General features: G+C 39.3%; 3 protein-coding genes across 8 annotated transcripts in view; 1 reads left to right on the forward strand and 2 right to left on the reverse strand.

Moving 5' to 3' along the window:
- The window catches only part of MED12L (mediator complex subunit 12L), a 313,136-nt gene that overhangs the window by 88,278 nt on the left and 198,098 nt on the right, over positions 1-26,760 (forward strand). Inside the window, exons 13-15 of the mRNA XM_024769070.1 lie at positions 1,314-1,440; positions 3,875-4,089; positions 6,344-6,520. Of these exons, the coding sequence (XP_024624838.1) occupies positions 1,314-1,440; positions 3,875-4,089; positions 6,344-6,520 (519 nt within the window). The remainder of the gene's footprint in view (positions 1-1,313; positions 1,441-3,874; positions 4,090-6,343; positions 6,521-26,760) is intronic.
- Positions 10,110-15,884, reverse strand: GPR171 (G protein-coupled receptor 171). 5 transcript variants are annotated; one of them, XM_024769086.1, is made up of 3 exons: positions 15,771-15,856; positions 11,974-12,175; positions 10,110-11,836 (listed from the first exon to the last, which is right to left on the reverse strand). In XM_024769086.1, the coding sequence occupies exon 3, from the start codon at positions 11,762-11,764 to the stop codon at positions 10,805-10,807; it is 960 nt and encodes a 319-aa protein (XP_024624854.1). In that variant the 5' UTR covers positions 11,765-11,836; positions 11,974-12,175; positions 15,771-15,856; the 3' UTR covers positions 10,110-10,804. The 5 variants fall into 5 exon arrangements, with proteins under 5 accessions (XP_024624854.1, XP_024624855.1, XP_024624852.1 ...); XM_024769087.1 differs by lacking the exon at positions 15,771-15,856 and adding an exon at positions 15,515-15,612; XM_024769084.1 differs by lacking the exon at positions 11,974-12,175 and having other exon boundaries at positions 15,771-15,884.
- The window catches only part of P2RY14 (purinergic receptor P2Y14), a 55,237-nt gene continuing 52,590 nt past the window's right edge, over positions 24,114-26,760 (reverse strand). For both annotated transcript variants that reach the window (XM_024769081.1, XM_024769080.1), the window contains exon 3: positions 24,114-26,293. In XM_024769081.1, the coding sequence (XP_024624849.1) occupies positions 25,254-26,267 (1,014 nt within the window). In that variant the 5' untranslated portion in view covers positions 26,268-26,293 and the 3' untranslated portion in view covers positions 24,114-25,253. The remainder of the gene's footprint in view (positions 26,294-26,760) is intronic.

A 26,760-nucleotide genomic window follows, 5' to 3' on the forward strand; every position in this document is an offset into this window, starting at 1 on the left:
TAGGAAGAATATTTTCATAGACATCTCCTTCTGTTGGGAAAGCACTGTTCTCCAAATACAAAAGGCCATGTCGTTGAAATTGGGGCTTAAGGATATTGATGCTGAGGTGTAAACCACATGGCCCCTTTTACAATGGCCAAATTAGGAAAAGCGTTTCATTGCTTTTTCCCTACGTCTTTATGACTAGAATATATTCTACAGCGAATTGCAATGATTAAACTTCAGTAAATAGAGTTGAATTCCTCAAATTTCATTGCTCCTTCTGGATTGTTTTTATTGTGTCTTCCCCTCCCTGCTTTTGTATCCCAGAACACCGCCCACACCCCCACCACTCACACACACACGCACAGTCACACACACACGCACTCACACACACTCATACTAACTCACACACACACACACACACACACACACACTCACACTCAGAAGAGGTTCACATATAGATGACAGTAATTTTAATAGGTATAAATGTATTCATAGCTAAAAATGTATTCTCTCTGAAATGTTTAAGATAATTGATTTCTATTAATCAATTTTCAAAATTTGACCTGTATAAAGAGAGGATGGACTGAATAAATGATATCTAAATATAATATTTTAATATTAAAATAGATAATGAAAATGGGAAGAATCAAAGGAATATCAAAAAGAATAGAAAATGCGGTTCTGATTGCTTCTAAACTGTTTCTTTACCGGTCTTCCAACAAGTCCTGACCTTAAGAATGTAGAAGTTAAACAGCTTCTCTAGATGTGTTTCATGAACTGTGGAGATTCCAGGAGGTTCTGAGAGAGCTTCTTGGTGAAGCGTGATGAGTGAGACAATCTTATTAGAAGAATAATGTTAGTTTTCTCATTTGATACCACACCTCCCCACCATACTCATAAATTCACTGCCTGACAAAAACAAACACAAAAGAGTCAAACGCAACAATACATGCCCAGATATTTCTCGGAGGGAATACCATTAAACATGAACTATTTAAAAATGAAGACAACCTCAAATTATTTTTAGCAGTTTTGCATAGGGGTAATGAGTAGTTTATTGTACAGCGGATTTGCATACTGTGCTGTGCAGAGTATATAACTCACATGAATCGTGTTTTTCACACGGGTTCTTTGAAGTCATTTAAATTGTTCGGGGGCAGTTTCCCTCAACTTTTAGAAATTATATTCACTTATGATGCATGGCCTCAAATAAATACAGAAATCTCAATGAATTTTGCCTGTTTTATCCAAGAACATAAATGTTAATTAAAAACACATTTCAAACTTGTCCTCTATAATTATCTTTGCCTGTTTATTTTTAATCTTAGAGATGTGGTGAATCAGAGGTCTTAGATGAGAAGGAGTCCATTTCTTCAGCCTCTCTTGCTGGATCTAGTTTGCCTGTTTTCCAGAATGTTCTGCTAAGGTTTTTGGATACACAGGCCCCCTCGTTGTGTAAGTAAAGCTCTTTGCTTTTAGATCTTAAATAAGGGGATTGACCTTTTTTGGAATTGATCAGAAAGGGGAGAAAACCCTCCCCCCCTCCCTTATCTGTAACCTTATCAAAAGTTCTTTGTACTGAATATAATGCATATTTTATCATGCAAAATTTTGTAGCCTATTTTCAATGGAGAATTTTATGCGATTTTAGAATCAGGCAATCTTGAAAGACTTAAAAATTTCCAGAGTTTTAATAGTTAAAATAGTAAGTCAGCTCATTCCCTTGTGTTTGGTGGACTAATTTTCCCTTTCTAGATCTTTCTTACCAAAAGAGAGGAGCTAAGGTCTTGTGATGTTTATTATATATATATTGTGATTATGAACTTTCTCTTTTTGCACTGTTTTCTAAATTCCTGATTTTCTAACTTCTGACATTAAAAGGGGGAAAAAATAAAACAAAAGTACCTTATAAGCAGGTCCCTGATACAAGGTTTGTAAAGCTGGTTGGCTGCTTGCCTACACTCTCTCGGATGTTCATGTCCTATCATGTTCTTTTTGTGTCTTTATTCCATTGTTGGTGGGGAGAGGGGGATTTGGGGAATAAACAACCACCCAGTGGGTTCATACTGTAGGTGGAAACTTTAAAGAAATCATTTGTGTGGGCTAAGTGGGCTTGACCTTATTCTGAGGTTTTCATCCGACAAAGGACAGCAGGGAGGGTCTCAGGATAGATGGTGATGGAAAAACAGAAAAATGGCAAAAAGTGACAAATGATAGGAGAGAAAAGAATGGAAGGTAGAGAAGGGAGCCGTCTGTGGAGAAGAGGTAAAGCAGCAAGAAACAGCCGTACTTCCTATTCCTCTGAGGAGGGCCTCGTTTAGGGTTGAGTGACACCTGGGGGTGAGGTTCTTTTAGTTACTTGGTGGCTGCTCTAGGCTAGAGGGAGGACAAGAGCCCCAGCCAAGCTGGTGGTCGGAACGTAGGGAGCAGTGATGAAGCCTGGAGAAGGGAGCAGAGAAACGAAAGGACAGGAGAGATTCCGGAGAGGAGAAAATACGTTGTCAGGGATGGAAGTCAGCAGCTCTGACTTACCTCGTGTCCTGGGGGAGAGAGACATTTGCCCTTCGCTCCGCTCATCGTGTCCCCATTCCTGTTGCCAAAGAAATTTGGGAAGAACTTCCTCCTCCTATGCCTTGCTTGCTCTGGATCCCACTTACTGCTCTGTCAGAGAAAGCTCTTCTGCTTCTCTGAATCGAGCTTGCCTGTCATTGGTTTTGGAGATGGGCGAGAGCATACACTTAGGCTTAAGGTTTAGGGCACTGAATGTAGTATTCCCTGGATCCAGCTGTTGTCGTTATTGGTGTTTGTGAATGTGATGGTACCAGGGACTGAGCTTTGTAGGTTTAGTCTCAGTACTTCAGTCATTTTTTAACCATCTCTCAAAGGTGCAGATACAGAGTTTTACAGCTGCGATATTAAAAGTCATAATGTGAGTGAAATAGACGGGCTATTGAATTTAAAAAGGTGGCACAGCTCCATCTTGGGGCCCTTTTTATTCTGTTATCCCTTTTTCTTTTCAGTGGATCCCACTCACTAGCTTTTTCCAGTACCACCTGAATTATGGTTCTATTGTGAAGTCTCCTTTGAAAAAGTGCAAACCACTCTCCCCCAAAACACGGATACACTCTAGGTAGAACAAACAGTCATGAGTCACGAATCATGAGCAGTTATAATAGTAAAAGCAGAAGAAAGCAGTTTAGCCCTGCTTTTTTTTTTTTCTTACCTGAAATTTTGTGTGTTTGTATGATTACTTAAATCATCGTTCATTTGCCAGGGACCACTACCTTTAATCTAGAAATGGTGCTCAGAACACTGGATACTATTGATATTTTTCAGTTACAGTGGGACAATCACTGGTGTGCCACAGAAAAGGAAACCATAAACAAGACGAAAAGACAGCCCTCAGAATGGGAGAAAATATTTGCAAACGAAACAACTGACAAAGGATTAATCCCCAAAATATACAAGCAGCTCATGCAGCTCAATATCAAAGAAACAAACAACCCAATCCACAAATGGGCAGAAACCTAAACAGACATTTCTCCAAAGAAGATATACAGACTGCCAAAGGGATGTACGTATATACGTATAGCTGATTCTCTTTGTTATACAGCAGCAACTAACACAACAATGTAAAGCGATTATACTCCAATAAAGATGTTAAAAAAAATAAAACAATAAAAATTTAAAACAAAACAAACAAAAAACCTGGTGTGCCGGTTCTGTGCAAAACGCTAGAGCCTCATAATTTTCCAATAAATCCCTTATTTTGTTAAAAGAAAAATAAAAGATAGTGAAAATATCGTTCAAATTAGTCATTGTTTTTTTGTGTTTTTTTCCCCTATCCAGTTGAGGAAACTGATTCTTGACTGAATTTGTTTCTTCACAGCGGATCCAAACAGTGAATGTGAGAAGGTGGAATTTGTGAATCTGGTGCTGCTCTTCTGTGAGTTCATCCGGCACGACGTCTTCTCCCATGATGCCTACATGTGCACCCTCATCTCTCGAGGAGACCTGTCCATCAGCGCCTCCACTCGGCCCCGGTCGCCAGCAGGAGAGAATGCAGACGAGCACTATGCAAAGGACCATGACGTGAAGATGGAGGTATGGCCCTGGGAGGGGTGTTCCACCCCCGGAAACCAGACTCTGCTGGGGAACCGCTGTCAGAGGGATTGTGTGGGGGTGGAAGGGCGATCGTTTCCAGTTGTACTCGTCTTGCTTCAAAGCTCATTTATCTCTGCTCCTCACTCACACACAAAAAATTTGGACTGTAGTTTATATCTCCTAGAATTTTCTTTTGGATATGCTAAAACTAGTAATGAAAAGATTTGACAGGCTATCACATTTTTCATTGGATTGGAATTATATTCTTCCAATTTTACGTATTTCTAATCTCCAGTTTTCCTTTAATGTGGAGCCTCAAAATTGGACTTGTTTTGGCCCTAACATCCTGTCTGTTTTCATTCTAAGGAGCATCTTTTCTCCAATGTATCATTCGTTACTTATATCACTCTTTTATACGTACGTTTTTGTCATAACACATCGTATTTTCATTTCAATTAATTAAAAATTTAACCTCTCTCAAATGTCGCAGAATTGCTCTTTTTAACAAATTACTTTGTACTGTATGACTTTATAATTTTCTGCCGATTTCTTGTATTTTGGACATTGTTCCAGATACTTATGGAAATTTTCAAGGCAAAAAAACATGAAGTTGGTGATGGGAAATAGTAGAAAATGGTGAGAGATTGTGACAGTTTTTAAAAAATAAAGCCTCATATTGGTTCTGAGAGAGTTTAAGCATATACTATGACGATATTTTAAAAATAGTGACTATCCTTATAATTTAAAAACCTGCCATTAAAATTGCACACGTGAATTTGTACTCTTAAGATTTTTAAAAATTATTTCTTTAATGTAAATACTTTTGTTTCTAAATTTGTCCACAGTAGAAGTTAAAAAGAGTAAAAAATAAAGTTACCTGTTTATGCTTTTTCTATGTTTCTGTTTTCTCTTTTCTATTTTTGGACATCAAGGTATCTTATTATCTTAAATATACTCTTAGATTTTTCTTACTAAGGCAAGTTGGTGAGCGCGTGACTAGGAATACCCCCAAGAAGGAAATTATGGCCAGTTTGTTTTTAATCAGGAAGTTTGTGTCCTTTTTCCCTTAAAATATCACGGAAGTTAAATCTTTTTCATCATGAGGACAAATAATGTGACTTTGTAAAGCAATGGGTGTCTTAACTTCCTTTTCTTTTTATGGAGAAAAAAAGACACTAGGGGGAAAAGGGACATAAGATGGTTTAAAATGTCACTGTCGTGTTTTAGCTCCACAGCTTCTTTATGAACTACAGAATTTACAACGTGACTTTCTTTCTCTGACAATTATTAGGAACAGACTATTATGGCGCATATGGGCATTGACTCAGGAACTACTAATATTTTTGATGAAGTAGACAAGAGTGACTTTAAAACTGACTTTGGTTCGGAATTTCCAGTAGGTTCAACCTTCAAATTCTTATTGACCATTAACCACTCCTCCCCACCTCTGCCCCAACTGTCTCTGTCCTTCTGCCCCTTGCCCTGTGCATTGGAATGAACTATGTACTTGTGACGTGAATGTCACCCTCTCGCATTCCACCCGAGCCCTCAGTTAATCATCTCATGCAGTTATCTCATTTCAGCTCATCCTCAGTTTTGGCTGCCTTGCCTCCTTTTGTACATTCTAACAGTCCCATCCTCCTGGTTGACTGTGACTCCTTTGTTCATTTAGAGATCATTATCTCAGGAATACATGAATGTCGTTTCCTCAGGACAGCCCATGTTGATTTGCTGAATGTGTGTTCAGCTTCTCAATAACAGCTTTCCTGGCTCTGGACTTGTTATACATTCTTCTACTTTATCTCGGTATAATTACAACGTGTTCTTCCTCAGGGATCTCGATGTGTAACTAACTCTTTATGAAAACACATGTTGCTTGGGGTACAGACTAAAACCTTTAGATCTGTTGTTCGTGAGCTTTATTAGTGAATTATTTCTGTGTATATGTTTTTCTAGGAAGTGTAACCCTATGAGGAGAACACTTACCTATAAGTCTGATTTTATCTCTGGTCCTCCAGGAAATGTAGCTGTGCACGTTTCTTACGTGTGTGGTTGTCATGGTCTCATCTTCAGGATGGGGGATGATGCTAATGATCTGAATATGAAACTTGTGCAAATTAACACAGTCTGTTATTTTGCTCATTGGTTAAATAAGGAAAGGATATGGTGTGAGTGCCTTGTGGGTTTGAAGTTCTGTGTTTTAGTTTTGCTCTCTTTCATTTACAATCTCCAACATTTGTTTTACATGACTTAGATTTTTTCTCCCGTGCCTGGAGAGTCCTGTGAGAATGCTAACCCTTCCCTGGGCAGAAGAATGCCAGTTAACGGTGAGAAGCTGTTGAAGAGAGAAAAACCAAGGGAGTTAATTTTTCCGTCTAATTATGACCTCCTACGACATCTGCAGTATGCAACCCATTTTCCCATACCTCTGGTAAGTCACAGCTTGTCGGTTGGCAACCTGATTATTTCACTGCAGGGTCATTGACCGTTGATTATTCAACTCCTTGCCTGCGTACTACGTACGATAGCAGGTGAGTTTTTGCCTTCACTACTTCTTTTGTTGTTGATTCTCATCATGTAGCTTACGTGCTCACGTAGTCCAAGTTAGTGGTGTGATACTACTACTGGCTGGCTAGATTTAACAGAATTTTCTATGTCAATGTCCTTTTATCAAGAGCATCTGAGTCACTGCAAATGATGTCTGAATGTGTTTTCCTACTTCAATTTGAAACTCATTTACTGAGTAGCCTCTATGTGCACTGTGTTGTGGTAGGTACTTTTGGTATTATACAGATGAGTAAGAATTTTGGGGCACAGGAAAGATGAATAAGATAGGAGGGAGACAAATGTCTATAAAATGACAAGCACCAAAGTAAGTGCAGTAATTAAGTAAAAACCCAAGTGTCCACTGGAAGGAGAACCGTTTGACATTCCTGCGTCTCTTCCACTCTCAAAGAATAACTATTGGAAAGGGGGAGAGCATCTGGTTGAGAAATCGGTAATGGCTTCATAGAAGAGTCTGTGTATGAGATGGACTTGGATTTTGACCTGTTGACTCTAAGAACTGGATAGCATATGGAAAATAGTTGCCAGGAAGTTTAGTGATATGCTTTATTCTGAAGGGAAACAAGATTAGTTTTTTTGATATTTGTAGTGAAAATGGGGCCAAAATTTGTAAATTTTTTTTTTTTTTTTTAATTCTTAGGTTCACTATCTTTTTCCCTGGAATTTTATCTTAAGTGTAATTTCAGTGAGTCTTTTTTTTTTATTGAAGACTATTATTATTATTATTTTAACAAAAAATGTAATTGTGAGGTACATATGATGTTATTTCCTGGATATCTTTGAGGAGTTTTGATCTCTAGGCTAAATATTTTCTTAAATTTTTAATTTTTTGGTTATTTTTGAACACTCTCCGAAATGACTTTCAAAATCACTACACCCATATATTTTTTTCTTGTTACAATTGAGAACCCCTTGTTAATTTTTCTATGCCCGGGGCTATATCAAAAGTAGCTACAATTTTTTCTTGTTCATCACTGGCTGAATATATCAATATTTTTCAGCTGCTACCTGTAGGCATCACTCATTTCCCACATAATGGAATAACTTCACTGTTTATTTAGGGCAGCCAAAAAGAGTAGCCTGATATTTTAGAGATGTATCCTGAAGAATTCATGGCTGAACTATCATGATGTCTGTGATTTGTTTTAAAATAGAGTCAAAAAGACTCCATGCTGAAGTCTGGAGTTAATAATAATGCACAGGCGTTAATTTCCTAGTTTTGACAAATGTATCGTGGTATGTAAGGCATTAGCTTTAGGGCAAACTAGATGAAGAGTATGTGGGAACTCTCTATACTATCTTTATACCTTTTCTGTGAATTTTAGATTATTCCAAAATAAAAAGCTTTTTAAAAAAATGGACAGGGGAAATGAAGGAAAGGAAATATGGCAAAAAGTTGAAAGTGGTTCAGATTGGTTGAGGGTTCTGTGCTCTTCTCTTGGGCGGGCAGCTCTTTGGACGTCTCCCTCGCCCGTGTGTGGGTGTGAGAGCAGGGGGCTGCCCAAGCATGGGCTTCTTTCCTCTGTTGTTCGCGTGACCTTTGGTGACACAGTGGTTCCCAGCACTTAGCATTCTCAAGACTGTCCCCTTCCTTAGAGGAAAGAGCGTGAATGATGTGACTATAAGCCTCACGATGAGTTATGACCTAATTCAGCCGTAATGTGCAATCATAAAAGAACGGCTAGAAAATTGATGTTGTCGGGTACAAGTTTTTAACAGCCTTCTCTCACCAATTGTCCAGAAGCTCCTTTCCTGGGCGGGAAATTTAGAATAAGCCATCAAAAACGGGGAAATAAAAGTATATATTAATAGAACAGTGACGTTAGGAATGCTGTAGTGAGTCTGGTTCTCTTCCTTAATAAAAGGGAAAACTCGACTAGCCAATCATGCACGTGAGGAGAATATAAGAATATGATTAAAAAAACAAAAAGTTTTTTTTTTTCCTCTCCTTTGTCTCTCAAATGTGGCTCTAGTGAGTGAAGGCCAAGGAGAGAAGGCTAAAAGGGGACTAGACCAAAAGATTCAGGAAAGTAAACTAGTTTCATATATGGTCGTATATGAATGTCTTGATCTGCTCTTCAGTAAAAACATGTTCTTAGATTGCCAACAAGCACAGGTTCTAGTGTCTAGGCATTCTCCCAGCCTGTACCACAGGTGAGTCACTTAGACCCTGTCCGTGTTAGATATGTGATGCCGACTGGGGTTCCTATCATTAGCACTAGCTAGCTGGAGTTTGTCCAGTATCTACCCTGTTATAGGTGTAAGAGGCACTTTTTAGTGCATTTTCTCCTTTATTGTTCTCTTCAAACTCAGAGAATGTATTGTAAAATTGTGGATAGGAGTCGTCTTTAGGGTTCAAGCTTCAGAAAATAGTTCTCAGTGCAGAGCTAAAAAATGAGTCTGGAATCAAACTTGTTTTGTTAGCTTCCAGGAACAGCATTTCTTTCTTTCTTTTTCTTTTTTTTCTTTCCCCATCCTTTGAGATCATTTATTTTTATTGAGGTAATGCGGATTGATAACATTCTATGTTTCACGTGTACAACGTTATATGTCTACTTCTATATCCACTACAGCCGCGGTCCCCAACCTTTCTGGCACCGGGGACCGGTTTCACGGAAGACAGTTTTGCCACGGATGGGGTGGGGGAATTGCTCAGGCGGTAACGGGAGCGCTGGGGAGCGGCGGATGAAGCTTCGCTCGCCGGCCCGCCCCTCACCTCCTGCTGTGCGGTTCCCGACAGGCTGCGGACCAGTAACAGTCCTCGGCCTGGGGGTTGGGGATCCCTGCCTTACAGAGTGCTCACCCCCCAAAATTTAGTTTCCCTCTGTCACCATACAGTTGATCCCCTTTACCCGTTCCATCCTCCTCCCCAGTCCTTCCCCTCTGGTGACCACCACTCTGTTCTCTGTGTTTGTTTTTGTTTGAGGAATACCGTTTCTTAATCATTGTAGCTAACGCAAATGCATTACCAATTGTTTTAATGTCGACTTTTGTAACTGAAACAAAAAAAAAAGATACAAAGCCTTAGGTATGCTTGTCTAAACTTCTCAGCCTTCTTTTCCCTAAATAAGTATTTTATTTATTACCAACTATTGAATCCATGCTGCATTACTGGCATTTGAGAGAATTTGATCAACGGGTTGTGACCCTGAGAGTAGAGTCACCCATTCTTTAAACTGCCGGCCCTACATGGGGTCAGACTCATCTTCAGGACCTGGCTGGCACCCATCAGCCCAGCACGTGCTGCATTTCTAACAAGGCCTTGCTATGTGGTGTCGGCCTGTCTGTCTTAAGACCATGCGACTGGTACTATTTTTCCATACCTTTGATGTGAGTTCCAAAACAGTAGTTTTAGCAGTTAGTATAATTTAACAACCCCCCCTTGAAAATGTTATGGGGTCTATTTCATATTGCTACAAAATAATACTAAGAAATCACTGGATTTGTCATTACTGACAGTAGAAAATCTTTATTTATAGCCTACAGGTAGAATATAAGGATATATAGTACATTAAAAACTATCCATGTATTTCCAAGCCTTTTTAAATTAAGCTTAAAAAAAAAAGCTTAAGTGAATTCCAAGCTATTGTGGTAGGAAACAATTAGCTATTAAAAATTGGAGTAGTGAGCTAAAAGTTTACCATTTTTGAAGTGATGGATTAAAACAAAATCAGGCACAGCCCAGGTAGTTTCACGTAACAAATAAGCTGGCTTTTTTTTTTTTTTTTTTTTTTTTTTTTTTTAAAGCGATCAAATCGTATTGCTGAAGGGCTTTCTGGAAACTGACACGGAGATTATTTTGCATATTTCTATCAGGAAGTCAGTTCCAGGCCTTTAAATGAATACCGGGTGAATACTTCAGTCTGTGTCATAGAGGTCATTTAGATTTCAAGGATATTGCAGGGTTTATGTTGGCGCAACAAGACGTTTTAGTTTTTTGTACAAACGTTTGGGTTAAGGAGCATCGACAACCACGAGAGTACTGCTTGGCTTGCATTTAGAGACAGGGTTTCTCAGTGAACCAAGCCACATTTGCTAGCTGCCTGTGTTTTCACTTATGGAGGCTCTTTCTTCCCCTCCTTCCCAGCAGTTTTGTACACTCAATTGTCCAGTAAGGCAGGAAGAGATAGCGTGAGAAAAATCCCATATTTTATGCATTGTTTTCACCACTTGATTTTTCTTTCTGAGCCTTGGTCTCCTTACGTGAAGCAAACGTCTCCGTGACCTTTAAGCGGAAAGCTTTTGAGAGGTGATAGTACAGGATCGGATCAAAACACAGGTTGGACACAGCCAGCAGCAGTGTGGCCTCCTTGGCTTTGAAAAGTGAAATCCTGGTGGAGCAGTCAGATATGACCTCTGTCTGGCTGAGGGTGTATGGGATTCGGACAATGTGATAAGGAACAAAACATATGATGTAGCCTGTAGTCACCAAAAGTATGTTGATGAGAGCTCTTTTCACATTTGGATAATTTTCATTATCTTTGTTTCTGTAGAGTTGTCGAATGACAAGGCAGTTAGATACTAAGATGATGGCTGAGAAATTGAAGAATATTGCTATGCATATGAAATTTGTCAGCAAATGCCAGTTTCTTCCAAACTCCTTTTTGAATTCCACGCAACCCACGTTGGGCTTTTCCTTCATGTCTTTGATGGGGATTACCATGTTTGGCACCATTATAAGAAGGACCATTAACCATACAACAGTCGATATCATTTTGGCAAATCCAGGTTCTTGTATTCGATAAATCTTGCAGCTGTATGTCAACTGAAGACAGCGATCAATGCTAACAAATGCTAGGAAGATAATTGATAAGTACATATTAATGTAGATGAGGCAGGCTGTTACTTGGCAGTGGAATATCCTCAGCTTCCAGGGGGCCACGCCCAAGTCGACAGTGATTTTTACTGGTAATGCCAGAGTAAGCAGGAAGTCGGCTGTAAGCAAATTAATTAAGTATATGCTTACACACCTGTGATTTGTGTTTTTCTGTATGAAAGCCCAGGCTGCAAAACAACTTCCAATAATTCCAACAAGGAAAACTAAATAAAAAAAATATGTGAACGGCTCCAGGTCTCTGTAAACTGGGCAGAAGGTAGAACTGTTGGTCATCCTTACTTTCCCTCAAGATGACGCTGTCCCCCCACCAAAAAAAAAAAAAAAAAAAAAAAAAATCTGAAGTATCTGTTAAAATAGAAAAGAAAGGGGAGAGAAGGGAGGTTAATAATTCAAATTGGATATTATTTTTTTCAAGCACAATTGCATTCACAAAACCACGGTCACAGTCTCTCTGCCTCTTAGAATTGTATTGGTGAACTTACTAGATTGTGTGGACTGGTGGGACCATCTTAGATTATGAGGAAGCCTGGGTTTTCCATGGTCTGATTTTATGATTTTGGGAAATCCCGCGTAGGTTGCTTCTAGAAAGGATATTTTTGACTTCACCCTTTTGCATTCTGATAGCTCTTTTGTTACCAGTTGGGTTGGAAGTGAGTTTGCAGAGGAGATAAGTGAACTGAAATTCTGAGAAATAGAGAGAGGAAACAAAAAAGGTTTGGTTGTGGCTGAGCCTGAAGAGCCTCTCGATGAGGCTTCCTGGCTTTCTGTTCTCATAGATTGACAGAGCTCTTCATGCTGGCGGAACCTAGGCTGGAACCTAGGGGAGGTGAGGAAGGACAGAAAATTGTACTAAAATCTGAAAGATTGTATCTGAAATGTAGGCCTTTTGTTGTGTAACCCACTAGAACATTTTCGCAATGAGAATTTCATTTCGTTTTTCTTTTTTTGGCAGAAAAAGTTGTAGGATTAGACTCTGGTCTTGCCTTGTTGCGCTAGATTTGTGATGGTACAGACCTGTGCTATCCAGTTTGGTAGGCTGCAGCCACCTGTGACCATTAAGCCCTTGAAATGTGACCAGTACAAATTGATGTGTGCTGTAAGTGCAAAGTACCCACTGGGTTTTAAAGATTTAGTGTAAGATATTACAAAGAATAGTGCAAGTAGTAAAATTGTACTATTTTATGCAAATAGTACAACAATTAGTAAAATATGTCTTTAATTTTTATATTGAGCACATCTTGAAATGATATTTTTGATATATTAGGTTAAATATATTATTAAAATTAATTTAGCCTGTTTCTTTTTGCTTTTTTAAGTGTAGCTGTGAGGTAATTTTAAAGTACCTTTGTGGTTTGCTTTATATTTCTCTTGAACAGTGCGTGTATAGATGTTTCCATGTCAGTGTTGGTGAGAAGTTTGACTAAGAACGTATTTTAAAGGCTTCTAGGGCAAGGATGTATGATCATTGGTTACACCGTGCTCAAAGAGAAGCTCAGTTATGTATACAGATATTTGAAGACATCTAACTTTAACACTTGAGGTTTTTTTTGTTTTTTTTTCTTCTTCTTCTTCTTCTTCTTTCATTGTGGGTTTTGCAGCACTCAGGGCTAGAAGTTTAAGACCTGCCCTTAGAACCGTTGTGATCATCACTGATGGTGACAAAATCTTGTCACGTTCCCTTCAAATCTGGAACATTGGGTGATTTATAGCGCAAGTTAAAACAAACTGGGTATCGTTTATTCCCTTTGACCTGGTCTAGTCAAACTCATGCTCTTTGGGCCACAGGTATTCTTCCTGGTGCTACTTCCTGATAAACACCCTCCTCACGCATCTTAAACACCTTTCTTCCTTTGTTTTAATAATCAGAAGATCGCTTTTGTGTTCTGGCAAGAAAAAATTGATATGTAGCTTGTAAAAATAGCAAATAGTAAGTACAGTGGCTATGAAGGCCAAACAAGCCCATTCTCTGAAACATCCTTTTAAAAAACAAACAAGAACTTCAGAAGCCTTTCTGAATCTTAATTCTCCTAATTATTTAATGATCCATTATGTACCTCTTGGGGTGAAACAGTATGCAAGTGGATGGACAAGGCAGATGTACATAAAACTTTCTAAGTTAAAGTGACATTTAAAGGGTATACGTCCTTCGCCTTTCCGTACCTGAGATAGGACTTGAGGGTCCATGAATATTGTCATTCTGTACTAAACTTCGAAACTTTATCTCAATAATAACAACAGTAATAATGATGTTGATTTTTATTATTGTTTGGAGTAACAATCTTAAAATTCTCTTCCCATACGGGTCATTACAGAGCACTGAGTAGAGTGCCCTGTGCTATACAGTAGGTCCTTATTAGTTATCTGTTTTATGTATGGTAGTGTGTGTATGTCAATCCCAATCTCCCAATCTATCTCTTCCCTTCCCCCTTGGTAACCATAAGTTTGTTTTCTACATCTGTGACTCTATATCTGTTTTGTAAATAGGTTTCATTTGTACCTTTTTTTTTTTTTTTTAGATTCCACATAGAAGCAATATCATATGATATTTGTCTTTCTTGTTATTATTATAGTAGCAAACCTTTACTAAGTGCTTACTATCGGGAGGAACTATAGTCTAAGCAATTTTCATGTAAAAGAGCAGAAATAAAGTATTCATTCTTTTTCCTAAATACTACTAAAAGATGTTTAGGCTCCATGTGTTTTGATGTTTCATTTTACAGTACATGTATTTAAAAACCAAACCTAGCTTCTATCTTTTAAGCCTAAACCTCCTTTACTTTCAAAATTCCTGTGACCTAGTCCCTCCGTATCATCCACACTCTCTTCCTCCCAACTCTCTACTTTAGGTTGGTGGGATCTCTACGGTTCTGGGAGCTCTTCCTTCCTTCCTTCCTTTGTACTTTTCGTTGTGATACAATTTGGGGATCGTAGGATTCTAAGGATGGAGGGAACCTTTATTAATAGCATCTGGTCCAATCCCCAGATTTGAGGAGACTGAGGTCTAGCACTTGGGTGTTGGTCAAGGTTTCCCGGCTCGTTAGAGCAGGCTAGGATCCCACCTAGTTGATCATTCCCTAGACTCTCTGCCTTTATTCTTCCCAGCTCCAATCCTGCCTATCCTAAATGCCTGAAGGAAGCTCTTCAGGTCTGAAGTCTACTCTAGGCTTTATTGAATTCCTTATGACTTGACTTTTAATAGTAACCATTTGTTTAGTACCTGGGCGTTCTAAACGTCTTTTTTGTTCTCTGGGTCGGAAGCTAGTGTTGGTGTAGATGGACCCTCATCTCCCACCTTTGCTCACTGTTCCTTTACAAAGTGCTAGGATTTTGGCCTATGCTGTTGTATTGCAAATGCTACATTATAAGAGAACTAACATATTATGTGCTTCTCTGAGTGCCCCTTTTGCTCATACAATTATAAAGTCTCATTTTATAGATGAATATGTGGTAAAGAGAAGGATTAGAAAATAATTTGTTTTGATCAATGAATATACTATGTAACTGGAGCTGACCATACGTGCCACTCATGGGTAATTTATTTAAAAATAAATACAGTGTAACTGTTCATTCGATAATGCCTGAGAGTCAGGCAGTGCCTCGCCGTTGCTTTCCTTGAACCTCCATCTAGATTTCAGTGAAACACAAATCTCTTTATTTAAAAATTTTGGTCTTATCAAGGAGAGGTTAAATTGTACTATAATAACATTCTGTGTTTTCTACCATGAATTTGAAAACTAAGTGCTTCATGAGTATTTTTTCAACCAGTTACTAGCCTGTGGACATCTGAGGTACCCAGATGAATTCCAGCAAAATCAAGAAAAGATTTCAAGTGTCTCCTTTGTTTGAGAGTGCCCATTGCTGAGAAACTGATTAGATATTTTTTTACGGAAGTCACAATGGAATTTTCTTGAAATTACCTATCGTAATGTTTGTAGAGACCTGTTGTGCCCTGTCGTGAAGACCTACAACAATGGCCTTTATCCATCCAGTTATAAAATCGAGTTACTGAATAGTTAAGCTTACCTATAAGTAAGCAGTATTCAGTCTTGTCTGAATTAAGCTGTCTTTCTGAAAGGGATGGATGAGGTCATCAGGAAGAAGAAAATTACAGCGTAGTTCACGGTGAGAATCCATTTGGAGTTTAATAATTGGTGCCTTCTTGCACAGCAACCTTATTACATGCTGGCATTTTCAACTTACATGGTTTAAGCGCTGAAAATCGTAGATTTCCCTTCCATGGAAAGACATTTGGATATATTAAGTATTTAAAAAGACATACCTGGGGGTATATTCTCTGAGCCTCAGCGCGCCTTGCTCCCAGTCTGCAGAGAAGCGTGAGCTGTTTGGCTAGCTACAGCAGTAGCAGCCTCATTGCAGGACTGCCGGCTGCGCTAACAATTTCCTTTCCTTTTTATGTGGTTTTAAAATGCTGCATATTGACGTAGATGAAACTGTGGTTTGCACATAGCTTAACTGTATGGAAGCCTCTTCAAGTCCTTTTCAATTTGGTGTAAGCTTTCTTAAACAATTCAGATTCGTCTCTTCTTTTAGAGGGAAGATTTTTATTCGTCTGTTGTAATAATACCTAGGTGTGATGTTTTGTTTTGAAAACACCCCAGATGTGTATTTCGCCATAATGATTTTAAAGAATGTCAATTTTTTGTGCCTTGAATGGTGTTGTGAGTTAAAGAGGTGTTTAAGCAAAATTTCTTTAGTATACATACTGATACTCATCAGTCTTTCAGAGTTATAATTTAAAAAATGGTTGCAGTTTGGATCCTGCTGAGACGTCTATTAACAAACAAAAACGATATGGTCAAGTTTATGTTGTTAAATCTGGAAAGAGAAGAGGAAAGTCATTATGTAGAGAGAGAATCATTGTTAACGTTTTTGGTACATACGTTTTAAAATTTTTCTACGTGTATACCCACTTAAAAATGTTATTATGTTGTGCATACTGTTTTATAGTTTGTAATCTTTTTATTCAAAAAGATATTGGATCTGTTTTTCTCAGTTATGAGAGGAAACCTGGGGTGCGCATTTGTCAATTTGGCCCCAACGGCATAATGAATTGAGACAGGTGTTTAGTAATTAATAGATTCTATGAAAAGGGAAGCTCCAGTGTACATTTAAATTGTTTGGGTAAATGTTCATTCTTCCTGTGGGGGAGTGAGTGTGCCGGTCCAAAGGTGATTTGTTAAGTGCAAAGCCATTGCCTGATCACTTAGGATCTGGGTTTTCCTATTGCTTCATTGTCTTGGAGGGTACTTTGGTTTCATCTCTTTTTCTCTCAATAATTCTTAGTTTTCCAAATAATAAAGAAAAAAGTCAGAAGAAACCTCTCTAGAATCTAAAATGCCTCCCTTTTGGTATTCACTTTGCTAAGGAAAAAATCTCTCAAAAGACTGAATGAGGACTGTCAAGCTGGAGGGAATTTAAGGAGGATCTAGGGAACTTTTGAAAACAATGTGTCAAGACGCTTAGGATGACAGTGTCCATTTGTTTCTGATACTCCGATGTTCTTTCGAATTCAGGTAGTTATTGTTATTACTGTATTTTGCAAAAGAATAACTTTACATATATTCACTCAAAAATTGGAGGAAGAAACCCACATCTTTCTCAAACTTTGTATTTGGTTTTCGTTAGGAGCCAATGTTAACTTACATCATAATAGTGCTGGGAAACGCTCTGTCTTTTAAGATTTGTGTGCGTCATATTGGATAGAACTCACTTCTCTCCACTTCAGAAAAGACATGCTTGCAGACAGTCAAGTGAAGTGAGCGGCTACGACCAGAGTTTACACTCACAGGGGGATGGAGAGGGTGAGATGGGAAGAATTCGGTGAGGTGCAGTTTAGCTGCCAGCTGAGCGGTGACTGGTTTTAAACTGGTATGAAGGGACACTGGAATCAAAGGTTTTTGGTCAAGTTTCTTTTTTTCTCTTTTAGATAGGCATATTTATATGTGTACTTCCCCCTTCACTTTGGGGTATAGATAGAATCAGATACATTCAACTGTTCTTAAAAATCTACTATAGGCAGTTTTTTGTGTCTGGATTGCCAAATATAAAAGAGCTAAAGTCTCCTAGTTCTTGATGTTCCATTTCCTTTTTGGAATAGTGAGAAACCAGTCTTTTAATAGTGAAACTAAACCGTGTTCCTCCTTTTGAGAATGAGCTTGAGGCACCTTGGCATTTTGCAGAGGTATATTCACAGTAGAAGCGTGCTCGGCTACCGTCCCCGTTGTTGTTTTTGTCTTTAACATGAGTTCCATTTTGAATTTCCATAGGTCACTTCTTTCTGTTTCATTAATAAGGACAGATGTTTTTCAGTGGATGTTTCCTTAGCGTTCTAGGAAATTGTGCATCATCACTAACCCAGTATTTCAGAAACCCAAGTCGGAAGTGAGCGGAGGTTGTGTTTCCCTTACCTTGGTCCTGGCAATACTTATTTAAGAAATGACATACTATTTAATGGATATTTTGTATATTTAAAAATTGAAGCTGAATTGCCCCATGAATTGAGAAAGAGAATCTTTTTGTCCTCAGTCCCTTTATCCACACAAATCATGCTTTTGTTCTTATTGAACACAAATAACCGAACAACGGTATTTCGATAGAAGTATCAGTTTTAATGTGTAACATTCTTTTTTTTCTTCGGCTGCGCCTAGCGGCACACGGGATCTTAATTGCCCGACCAGGGATCGAACCCGTGCCCCCTGCAGTGGAAGCGCGGAGTCTTAACCACTGGACCGCCAGGGAAGTCCCAAATGTGTAACATTCCTAAAATTTGTTTTTAAAACGTACCATGGTAGCCTTCGGAACTAATGAGGAAGGAGAAAATGAATGTTGGGGTAGGTAGCCGCTGCCACGGCCAGGAACACAGGTCTGAGAATTTATTTTCTTTAAAGAAATCCATGAAATGGAGGAGATTCCTCTCTTTACAGATGGGGAAACTAAGGCATGGGGGAAATTGAGGCCTTGCCCAAAGCTGCACTGTTAGACCCCAGTGTCCCAGCACTTAATTATGCTTCTTCAAATGAAAGTGTTGGTTGGAGACTGGGGTTATAAAGGAGGACACCAGGTCAGTTCATCACCACCCCCACCCCCTCCCCCACCCCAACATATATTTAGTGTTTACAGCTGTTTGAACTTGAACTTGAGTGCCACTGGGCAGTGGAACAGCCACCACTGTGCCCACTTTTCTTACGGAGTTTGCAGCTTGGGATGTTCACAGCTCAAGATAGTTTGCATCCTGAAGTGTTTTTTTATGATCTTTGGGCAGGGGGCTGTTCTTTGGTTAATGAATGCTGATCAGAACATTTCTCCAGCAGCTTCTGTGGCTCCGAGTCAGCCTTCCCTCTGGAGCCATTGTGCTTTAGGTTCCTGTTTTGAAAGTTTTTCAAGGCACATAATCCCCTTTCCCACCTGAGTTAGTCCAAAGACATTCTTTCCTGACTCTGAGATTGGTAGCTTCAAATCTGACAGTGATGGACGTGATTAGACAGAGTAGTTTTAAAGTGAGCTGTAGATGCAGAGCTTTCAAGAGGTGGAGGTTTCTGCATTATTTGAATTCTGCTTCAGTTTTCCCTTTTTTTTTTTTTCTTTTGCGGTACACGGGCCTCTCACTGTTGTGGCCTCTCCCGTTGCGGAGCACAGGCTCCGGACGCGCAGGCTCAGCGGCCATGGCTCACGGGCCCAGCCGCTCCGCGGCATGTGGGATCTTCCCGGACCGGGGCACGAACCCGTGTCCCCTGCATCGGCAGGCGGACTCTCAACCACTGCGCCACCAGGGAAGCCCTAGTTTTCCCTTTTTAATGAAACATCGTGTAAAAATTCGGAAATATGTTGAAGGCCGATGTGTTTTGTACATTCTCGGAATGTGAACTCGGTTGTAGGGCTGGCCGAGTCTATCCTGTCGTTCCCTTGGCCGGTCCTTTCGGTTTTCCGCCTTTTTATTGACTGTACAGTGTTATCAAGTCAACATACAATGCATCTCACCTTTCAGTTGTGAGGTGTGACTGTGCTATTTGATCCGTGGTTATAAAATAATTAATAGTGGGGAAGTCCCTTAAAAGGAACTCTTAAAGGATATCTTGTTTCTTTTTAGTCACTGAAGTTCTTTCTCCGCGCCCCCCCCGCCCCCCCTTGAGTGCTATGGTCTATTTCTTATGAAATTTGAGTAACATGTTTTCAAAGCACAGGACACATTTTATGAACTCTGTTGTTACTTTCCAGGAGAAGACTTTTGGAGCAATTCTCCCTTGCCCTTGCCATGTGAGTCTTTGTTTTTTGATCAAGTGGTTAAAAGAAATTCTAACCATAATTATTTCTTGACTGCAGGCTGCCTCCTTAACTCCCATCCTAGAGAAGGTGTTTGTTGCTTTTAGAAGGTCACAGTATAGAAAGGGTGATAAGGAGGACACAGGACCTGCGATGATGCAGATAGACTCTGGGCTGTTAGAGCCTGTGGGGATCCAGGAAGTGCAGTCCTCTGACCAAGGTGGGCAAAGAGCTGCTTCTGAGAAGTGAGGGAGTGGCGGCAGGTTTTGGGGAAGATGCACATGGTTGGGCTGTAGGGAGGGTGTTTGGGGACCCTCACTCAATCTGGGTGCGTGGAGTATGTGTGCAGGACCTGTGTGAGGAAGAGGCTGAGACTAAATCTTGGTGCCACCTGGTCCATCTTGGATGCTTTAGTTAGTATGTGGTGGAGAGCTCAGGAAGGTTATGTGAAGAGAGGAGCGGTCAGCTCAACAGTACCAGGTGAATCTGCGGGCTTTGGGATGTGTTGGGTTGGGGGAGAAAGCGGAAGGCAAGAAGTCAGTAGTTGGGAACGACTGCAGAGGTGAAATCGCTGAGACATCGGGCTGGCAGGGAGCAGACCGTGGTCTCAGTCCTGGGAAGGGCAGTCTGAGGAGAGGAATCTGGTTTGGCAGGTAGAAAGGCAAGTTTAGTTTATTAGCGTAGTGTGTTTTTAGTGCTACCTCATTATTTGGTATAGCATAGACTGCTGTATATTTTATCCCTTTCTATTTTGCTACCACAAAAGGAGAGCTGACAGCTTCCTTTTATGAGTTAAAACTAACACCATGGAAGGTGACTGGAGAAATAGTACAAACCCAGCCCTGGTTACATCAGCTGCAGCCCTGCAGCAGCCCATTAATGGAAGCCATATCCACAACTTTGGACATTCAGGTCTATTAGCCAATAAATCTCTTTTATTGCACAAGCCGAATTTTAGGTTTCTTTTCTTTTCTTTTTTCTTTTGTCACTTACAAATGAGAAAATCTTGATACATTGGCATCACCTAAACGATTAATCTAGAGACTCTAGAAAGCACCCTTAAACTAAGCTTTGTTTCTATTTGATGATGTTAGTAAAGTATGTGCTATTATTTCTCTATTCTGTCCTTAAACCCTATTGCTACTACCTATGTGCTTTGACAATGGAGGAAAAGAAAAAAAAAAAGACTTTATTAGTACAGAGCGTGACATCAAAAGATAATATCATACAAATTATAAACATAACAGGTCATCTGCCCAAAATGACACAGGGTTTCCTTTTGGGTAAACAGCGCTGTGAGGGTTTGTGTGTTGGGGTAGGAGTGACCTGATAACTGTGTGGTCTTCAACAGTAAAAGCTGCTACTTCCTTTTGGTCGCCTATTCTCTGCAAGATTCCAGGGCATGTGGATTACCACTTTATGACAGGACATCCCCCCAAAAGAACCACTTTAACAAAATGTAGCTTTACTTTCCCATATACCACTTTTCAAAATGTTGAATTATTTTATAGCACTGCTTGTATAAAGTGATTAAATGTTGTATTACTTTAGCTGTAGCAAATATATATTACAAACCTTATTTATAAATTAGCTACAGAAAAGAACACATTATTACACAAAATAATTAAAAAAAAATAGTACTGATGACCTCAGAGATGTTTCTGGATTAATCCACTCTCGCTGTTGCCCTACTATTTTATTTTTTGTTGTAGCCCTGGACATTAAAGTTCCTTTTTTTAAAATTTACCTAACTTTTCAATATTTGAATAAACTCCTTATGATCTGACTTCTAACTCTATAACCTTACAGACATTCCTCTCACTGAAGTCTTAAGTGATCTTCCAAAGTTAAATCCAAAGACTTGTTTGTATTGATCTGACATTTTTCTTCTTTGTTTTAATTGAATGGTAATTGACTTACAATATTATTAGTTTCAGGTGTATAACATAGTGATTCAATACTTTTATACAGTACAAGGTGATCCCCTTGATAAGCCTTGGTTAGCGTCTGTCAGCGTACCAAGTTATTGCAATATTATTGATTTTATTCTCTATGTTGTACATCACATCCCCATGATTTATGTACTTTATGAAAGAAAGTTTTACCTCTTACTTTCCCTCACCTGTTTCACTGATCCCCCTGTCCTCCTCCCCTCTGGCAACTACCAGTTTGTTCTCCGCATATATGTCTGTCTGTCTTTCCGTGTATATGTATATATATGTGTGTGTGTGTGTGTATCTCTCTCACATCTTCTTTATCCATTCATCTACTGATGGACACTTTGGTTGCTTCCATGTCGTGACTATTGTAAATAATGCTACAATGAACATAGGGATGCATATATCTTTTCGAATAAGTGGTTTTTTTTTTATTTTTTAGGGGAAAATTCCCACAGGTAGAATTGCTGATAGTTCTATTTTTAATTTTTTGAGGAACCTCCATACTGTTTTCCATAGTGGCCTTACCAATTTACATTACCACCGATAGTGCATAAAGGTTCCCTTTTCTCCACATCCGCTCTAGCCCTTTTATTTCTTTTCTTTTTGGTGATAACTGTTCTGACCAGTGTGAGGTGGTATCTTATTATGGTTTTGATTTGCATTTTCCTGATGATTCGTGATATTGGGCATCTATTCATGTGTCTGTTGGCCATCTGTATGTCTTTGGGAAAATGTCTATTCAGGTCTTCTACCCATTTTTTCAGTAGGGTTGTTTGCTTTTTTGATGTTGAGTTCTGTGAGTTCTTTGTACATTTTGGACATTAACACCTTATCAGATGTATCATTTGCAAATCTCTTCTCCCATTCAGTAGGTGGCCTTTTTTGCTTTGTTTTTGGTTTCCTTTGCTCTACAAAAGCTGTTTAGTTTGCTGTAGTTCCATTTGTTTATTTTTCCTTTTGTTTCCCTTGCCTAAGGAGACACATCCAAAAAGATATTGCTACAACCAGTGTCAAAGACTGTACTGACTGCCTGTGTTTTCTTCTAGGAGTTTTATGCTTTCTGGTCTTAAGCGTTTTATCCATTTGAGTTTATTTTTATATGTGGTGTGAGAAAGTAGTCCAGTTTCATTCTTTTGCATATAGCTGCCCAGTTTTCTCAACACCATTGATTAAAGAGGCTGTCTTTTCTCCACTGTATATTCTTACCTCCTTTGTTGTAGATTAATTGATTGTGGAAGCATGGGCACTCTATCCTATTGCACTGATCTATGTGTCTGTTTTTGTGCCAGTACCATCCTGTTTTGATTACTGTAGTAATCAAATTACTGTACTTTGCTGTACAGTTTGAAATCAGGGAGTGTGATACCTCCAGCTTTGCTCTTCTTTTTCAAGATTATTTTGGCTTTTTGGAGTCTTTTGTGTTTTCATACAAACTTTAGAATTATTTGTTCTAGTTCTGTGAAAAATTCCATTGGTATTTCGATAGGGATTGCATTGAACCCTTGGTAGACTACCTTGGGTAGTTTGGTCATTTTAACAATATTAATTCTTCCAATTTGTGAGCAGCATCCATCTTTCCATTTGTGTGTGTTGTCTTCAATGTCTTACAGTTTTCCAAGTACAGGTCTTTTACCTTAAAAGTTCTGATATGCAGTAGCTGTTATTCAACTCTTGCTTCACGATATCCTTATTTGCATTGCATGTTGTTTCCTGAAAAATATTGCCTTTCATACTTCTGATTTGCTTTGTGGCACAGTGGTTACAAAGGCAAAACTTGGTGCTTCTCATCTTCTTTTATAATTTCAGTTTCTCCTGTGGCCCAGTAGGGGACATATAAAACACCAGCATTTACTAATTTGTCCTGACCAATGGAAACTGTGAATAAACACAGCCACTTTCTTTTGCAAATATGTTTAGCCAAACAAATGCTATAGCAAGCTTAGTTTTGCCAGGCACGTTTGTCATAGGTTTGTGATTTTGTTCTTTTTGGGAGAGGATATTTGACCCAGAGTTGGGAGCAGAGAGTTTTCATGAGGGTGGAAGGTGGATACAGAGTGTGAAAACCTTCTCAGCTCTTCCTCAGTTTAAAATGTGTTTTCTCAGTTTTGCCTAAGATCTGATGAGATCCTAAGAACATATGAAATACTTGTTTTGAAAAGTCAGTGGCAAATAGAATTTCAAAAACACTCTATGCAACTCCTTCCTGGGAACTCCTATGCCTTCTTTCTTTGTATTCTATTAGCATTTGTAATTGAGTGTACTAAAGAAACCACCCATGTCTTGACTATGAGTAAATCTGGTAGTGTTTTTTGGTATCTTGACTTAAGAAAAAACTTGACACTATTAAAATTATTTTTTATTAGTACATATATGGTAAGGCTTGAAGTACATATATATATATATATATATATACACACACACATATATATGAAAACATGACTTATGAAAATGTTTGAGAAGAGCATTTGAAAGATGGGCTAAATGTCTTCCAGCCAGTTAATAGCAGAGAAAGAACCGAGCTTTGATGACTCACAAGCCAGCAACCATATCCCATATCTGCACATATGAAATTTGTTTTTCAGAAAATATGATGTGTAAATTTTCATTTTATGTGTAATTTCTCACTCATTATTGTAAATTTTAGATTTTCTTGTTATCAGGTCCAGTTGCTTTCTAAGAAAACTGCTTTTCTCTGCTCCTAGGGAATAAAGTGTGTTGCCAGCTGGGGGTATTTGTGTGCATATGTCTTTTCTCAGACATCCTAGATTTTTTTCCCCATACCACTGAACAGGGGACGTTTCTGGCAACTTATGCCACTATCTAGATTCCCTCTGTAGAGTTTACTTAAACATGTTCTAGCACCAGAACACTAGGCTCATTAAGCAGCTTAGCTAATCTTCATATAAAACATATTTAAGATGTATCTTATATCATCCTCAAAATGCTATCAGAGAAAGATTACGTTTTTTGCTGCAATGTACAGAGTTTATATCTGCTTTCCTTTGAAATGCCATGAAATAAATCCGTGGGGGATTTCTTAAGTGATTTTTTGGGTGTCTGCTTATCCTGCTTCTTCAAATCAGAGAAGACTTGACTTTTTCCAACCAACAGGCCTCTAATCCTTTATCAGACTGTGTCTGCTTTTAAGCTGGTCTTTAATGACCCTGTTGAAAAGAATTGCATAATATGCCAACTTAATTCTTGTGTTTAGAAGAAGGAAGATGCCCCTGTGAATTGTCGTGATTGCTTCCTGTCTTCCTTATTGCTATCTAACGTGCTGTATTAGCTGACCAGACTATTGATTATAAACTTAAACCTTCTATTTTGGTGGGATAAGATTAAATAATGTATTATCTTTTCTTTGATGGTACAAAAACAAGCCTGGAAACTTACATTTTAGTTTTATTATTGTACTACATTGAATAGCAGCGCCTAGAGATGGTACTTACTATCGTGGACATGCTTCTTCTTCATTTTCCTTTATTATGTAATTGAAGGTTACAGTATGCGTGCACAGACTGTATTCGAAAGGAGGCGGGCACTCACAAAGTATCTGTGCTTTCTTGTGTTACATTTCCCCTTTTGGTTTTGGAAGCTTCTGAGTCACGCTGAGCTTTTAACGGGATATGCAGTTTCTTACGTAAGATTTCTCTAAATGGATGGCACAGAGAGAAATAAATAATGGGGTCCAGGCATACGTTTGCAGCTGACAACAGCAGAGAGAATTCTTTCACGTAGAGCAGGATTTCTTTTGACTGGCAGCTGTAGTGGGTCTCTGTCTGGCTCCGAGTGTAGGGGATTCTGGCAACGTGGTAAGGCACAAAACAGACAAAAAACACGAGCATGATACTGAATATATTACGGCTAGATTTCTTCTTGACCGAGACGGAATGCTTTCTGGACTTAAGGTGGGACTTAAAGATTTTCCTCGTGATAGCAGTGTAGAAGACGACTAAGGAAAGAAACACAATCCAGAAGACGGCCACAAAGATGTAGTTGGAGGCTTGGTGCCACTTGAGGCCCAGTTCGTTCTTAAGGTCCATGCATTTAACGCGTGTGGCCTTCCTGACGCTCCGGTTGGTCAGGATCACGTTGGGAATGGCAAGCAGCAGCGTGAGGCTCCACACCAGCACCGACAGGAGCTTGCTGTAGTTCACGGACTGGATGAACGAAGTCAAGAGAGGCTTCACGATTTTATAATATCTGTCAAAGCCGACGAGCCCGAAGAACACGATGCTGACGTACATGTTGACATAGAAGAGCACGGCCGAGACCCTGCACACAAACACGTTCAGCTGCCAGGGGCCGAGGCCCGAGTCTCCCAGGATCTTAAAAGGAAAAGTCAGGCTCATCAGGAAGTCACTGACGACAATGTTTTTGAGATAGACGATGAAACTCTTGGAGCTGGGCACGTAGAAGAATATCCACCCGGACACGCCGTTGAGAAGGATCCCGGCCACGAAGACCACGAAGTACAGCACGGGGATGATTTGCTGGGTTATGCGGGTGTTCTGGGGGCAGGACCCCTCTGCAGGTGGGGCAGTGGTGGCATTCATCGTTGGGTAAGTTCTGAAGGCGAGGCCTGGAAGGTGATGTGAAATAGTCACTCAAAGTGCAGTCACGACCTTCGAGTCATTTGCCGAGAAACAAATGAAGGGAAGGGCAAGAACTTGCCACGCCCAGCAAGTTCTTGAAACCAAGGTTTTGCTGTATATTCCTTAGGTACCTGTCTCTTCCTCCCTTTCACCTTCCCTTCCTTCCTTTAGAAAAGGGAAGAATGGAGTAGACAGATGACAGGAAAGAAAAATTAGAGAAGCAGGGCAGTCTGAGAACTGAGGTAATCATGGAGACCAGCGTTTCCCTAAAATGATAAAAGGTTCCTGTACAACTCTAAAGTTCCAGGAATACTCGTTTAAATATAGTCTCAAAGGTAATAAAGCTATAAAAACAGAGAATCTGTTTGATTTTATTCACAACTCTTCAACATATTAGGTTTAAGAGCTCTTGACATAGACCCTACTTTTTAGAAAGCCTACCCTATGTATATTT

The sequence above is a fragment of the Neophocaena asiaeorientalis genome, unplaced genomic scaffold, assembly GCF_003031525.2.
Source record: "Neophocaena asiaeorientalis asiaeorientalis breed wild unplaced genomic scaffold, Neophocaena_asiaeorientalis_V1.1 scaffold118, whole genome shotgun sequence".
Taxonomy (NCBI): domain Eukaryota; kingdom Metazoa; phylum Chordata; class Mammalia; order Artiodactyla; family Phocoenidae; genus Neophocaena; species Neophocaena asiaeorientalis.

Excerpts from the sequence above, each read along its gene's own strand:
- GPR171 (XM_024769084.1), bottom strand. The coding sequence starts at position 11,764 with ATGACCAACAGTTCTACCTTCTGCCCAGTTTACAGAGACCTGGAGCCG.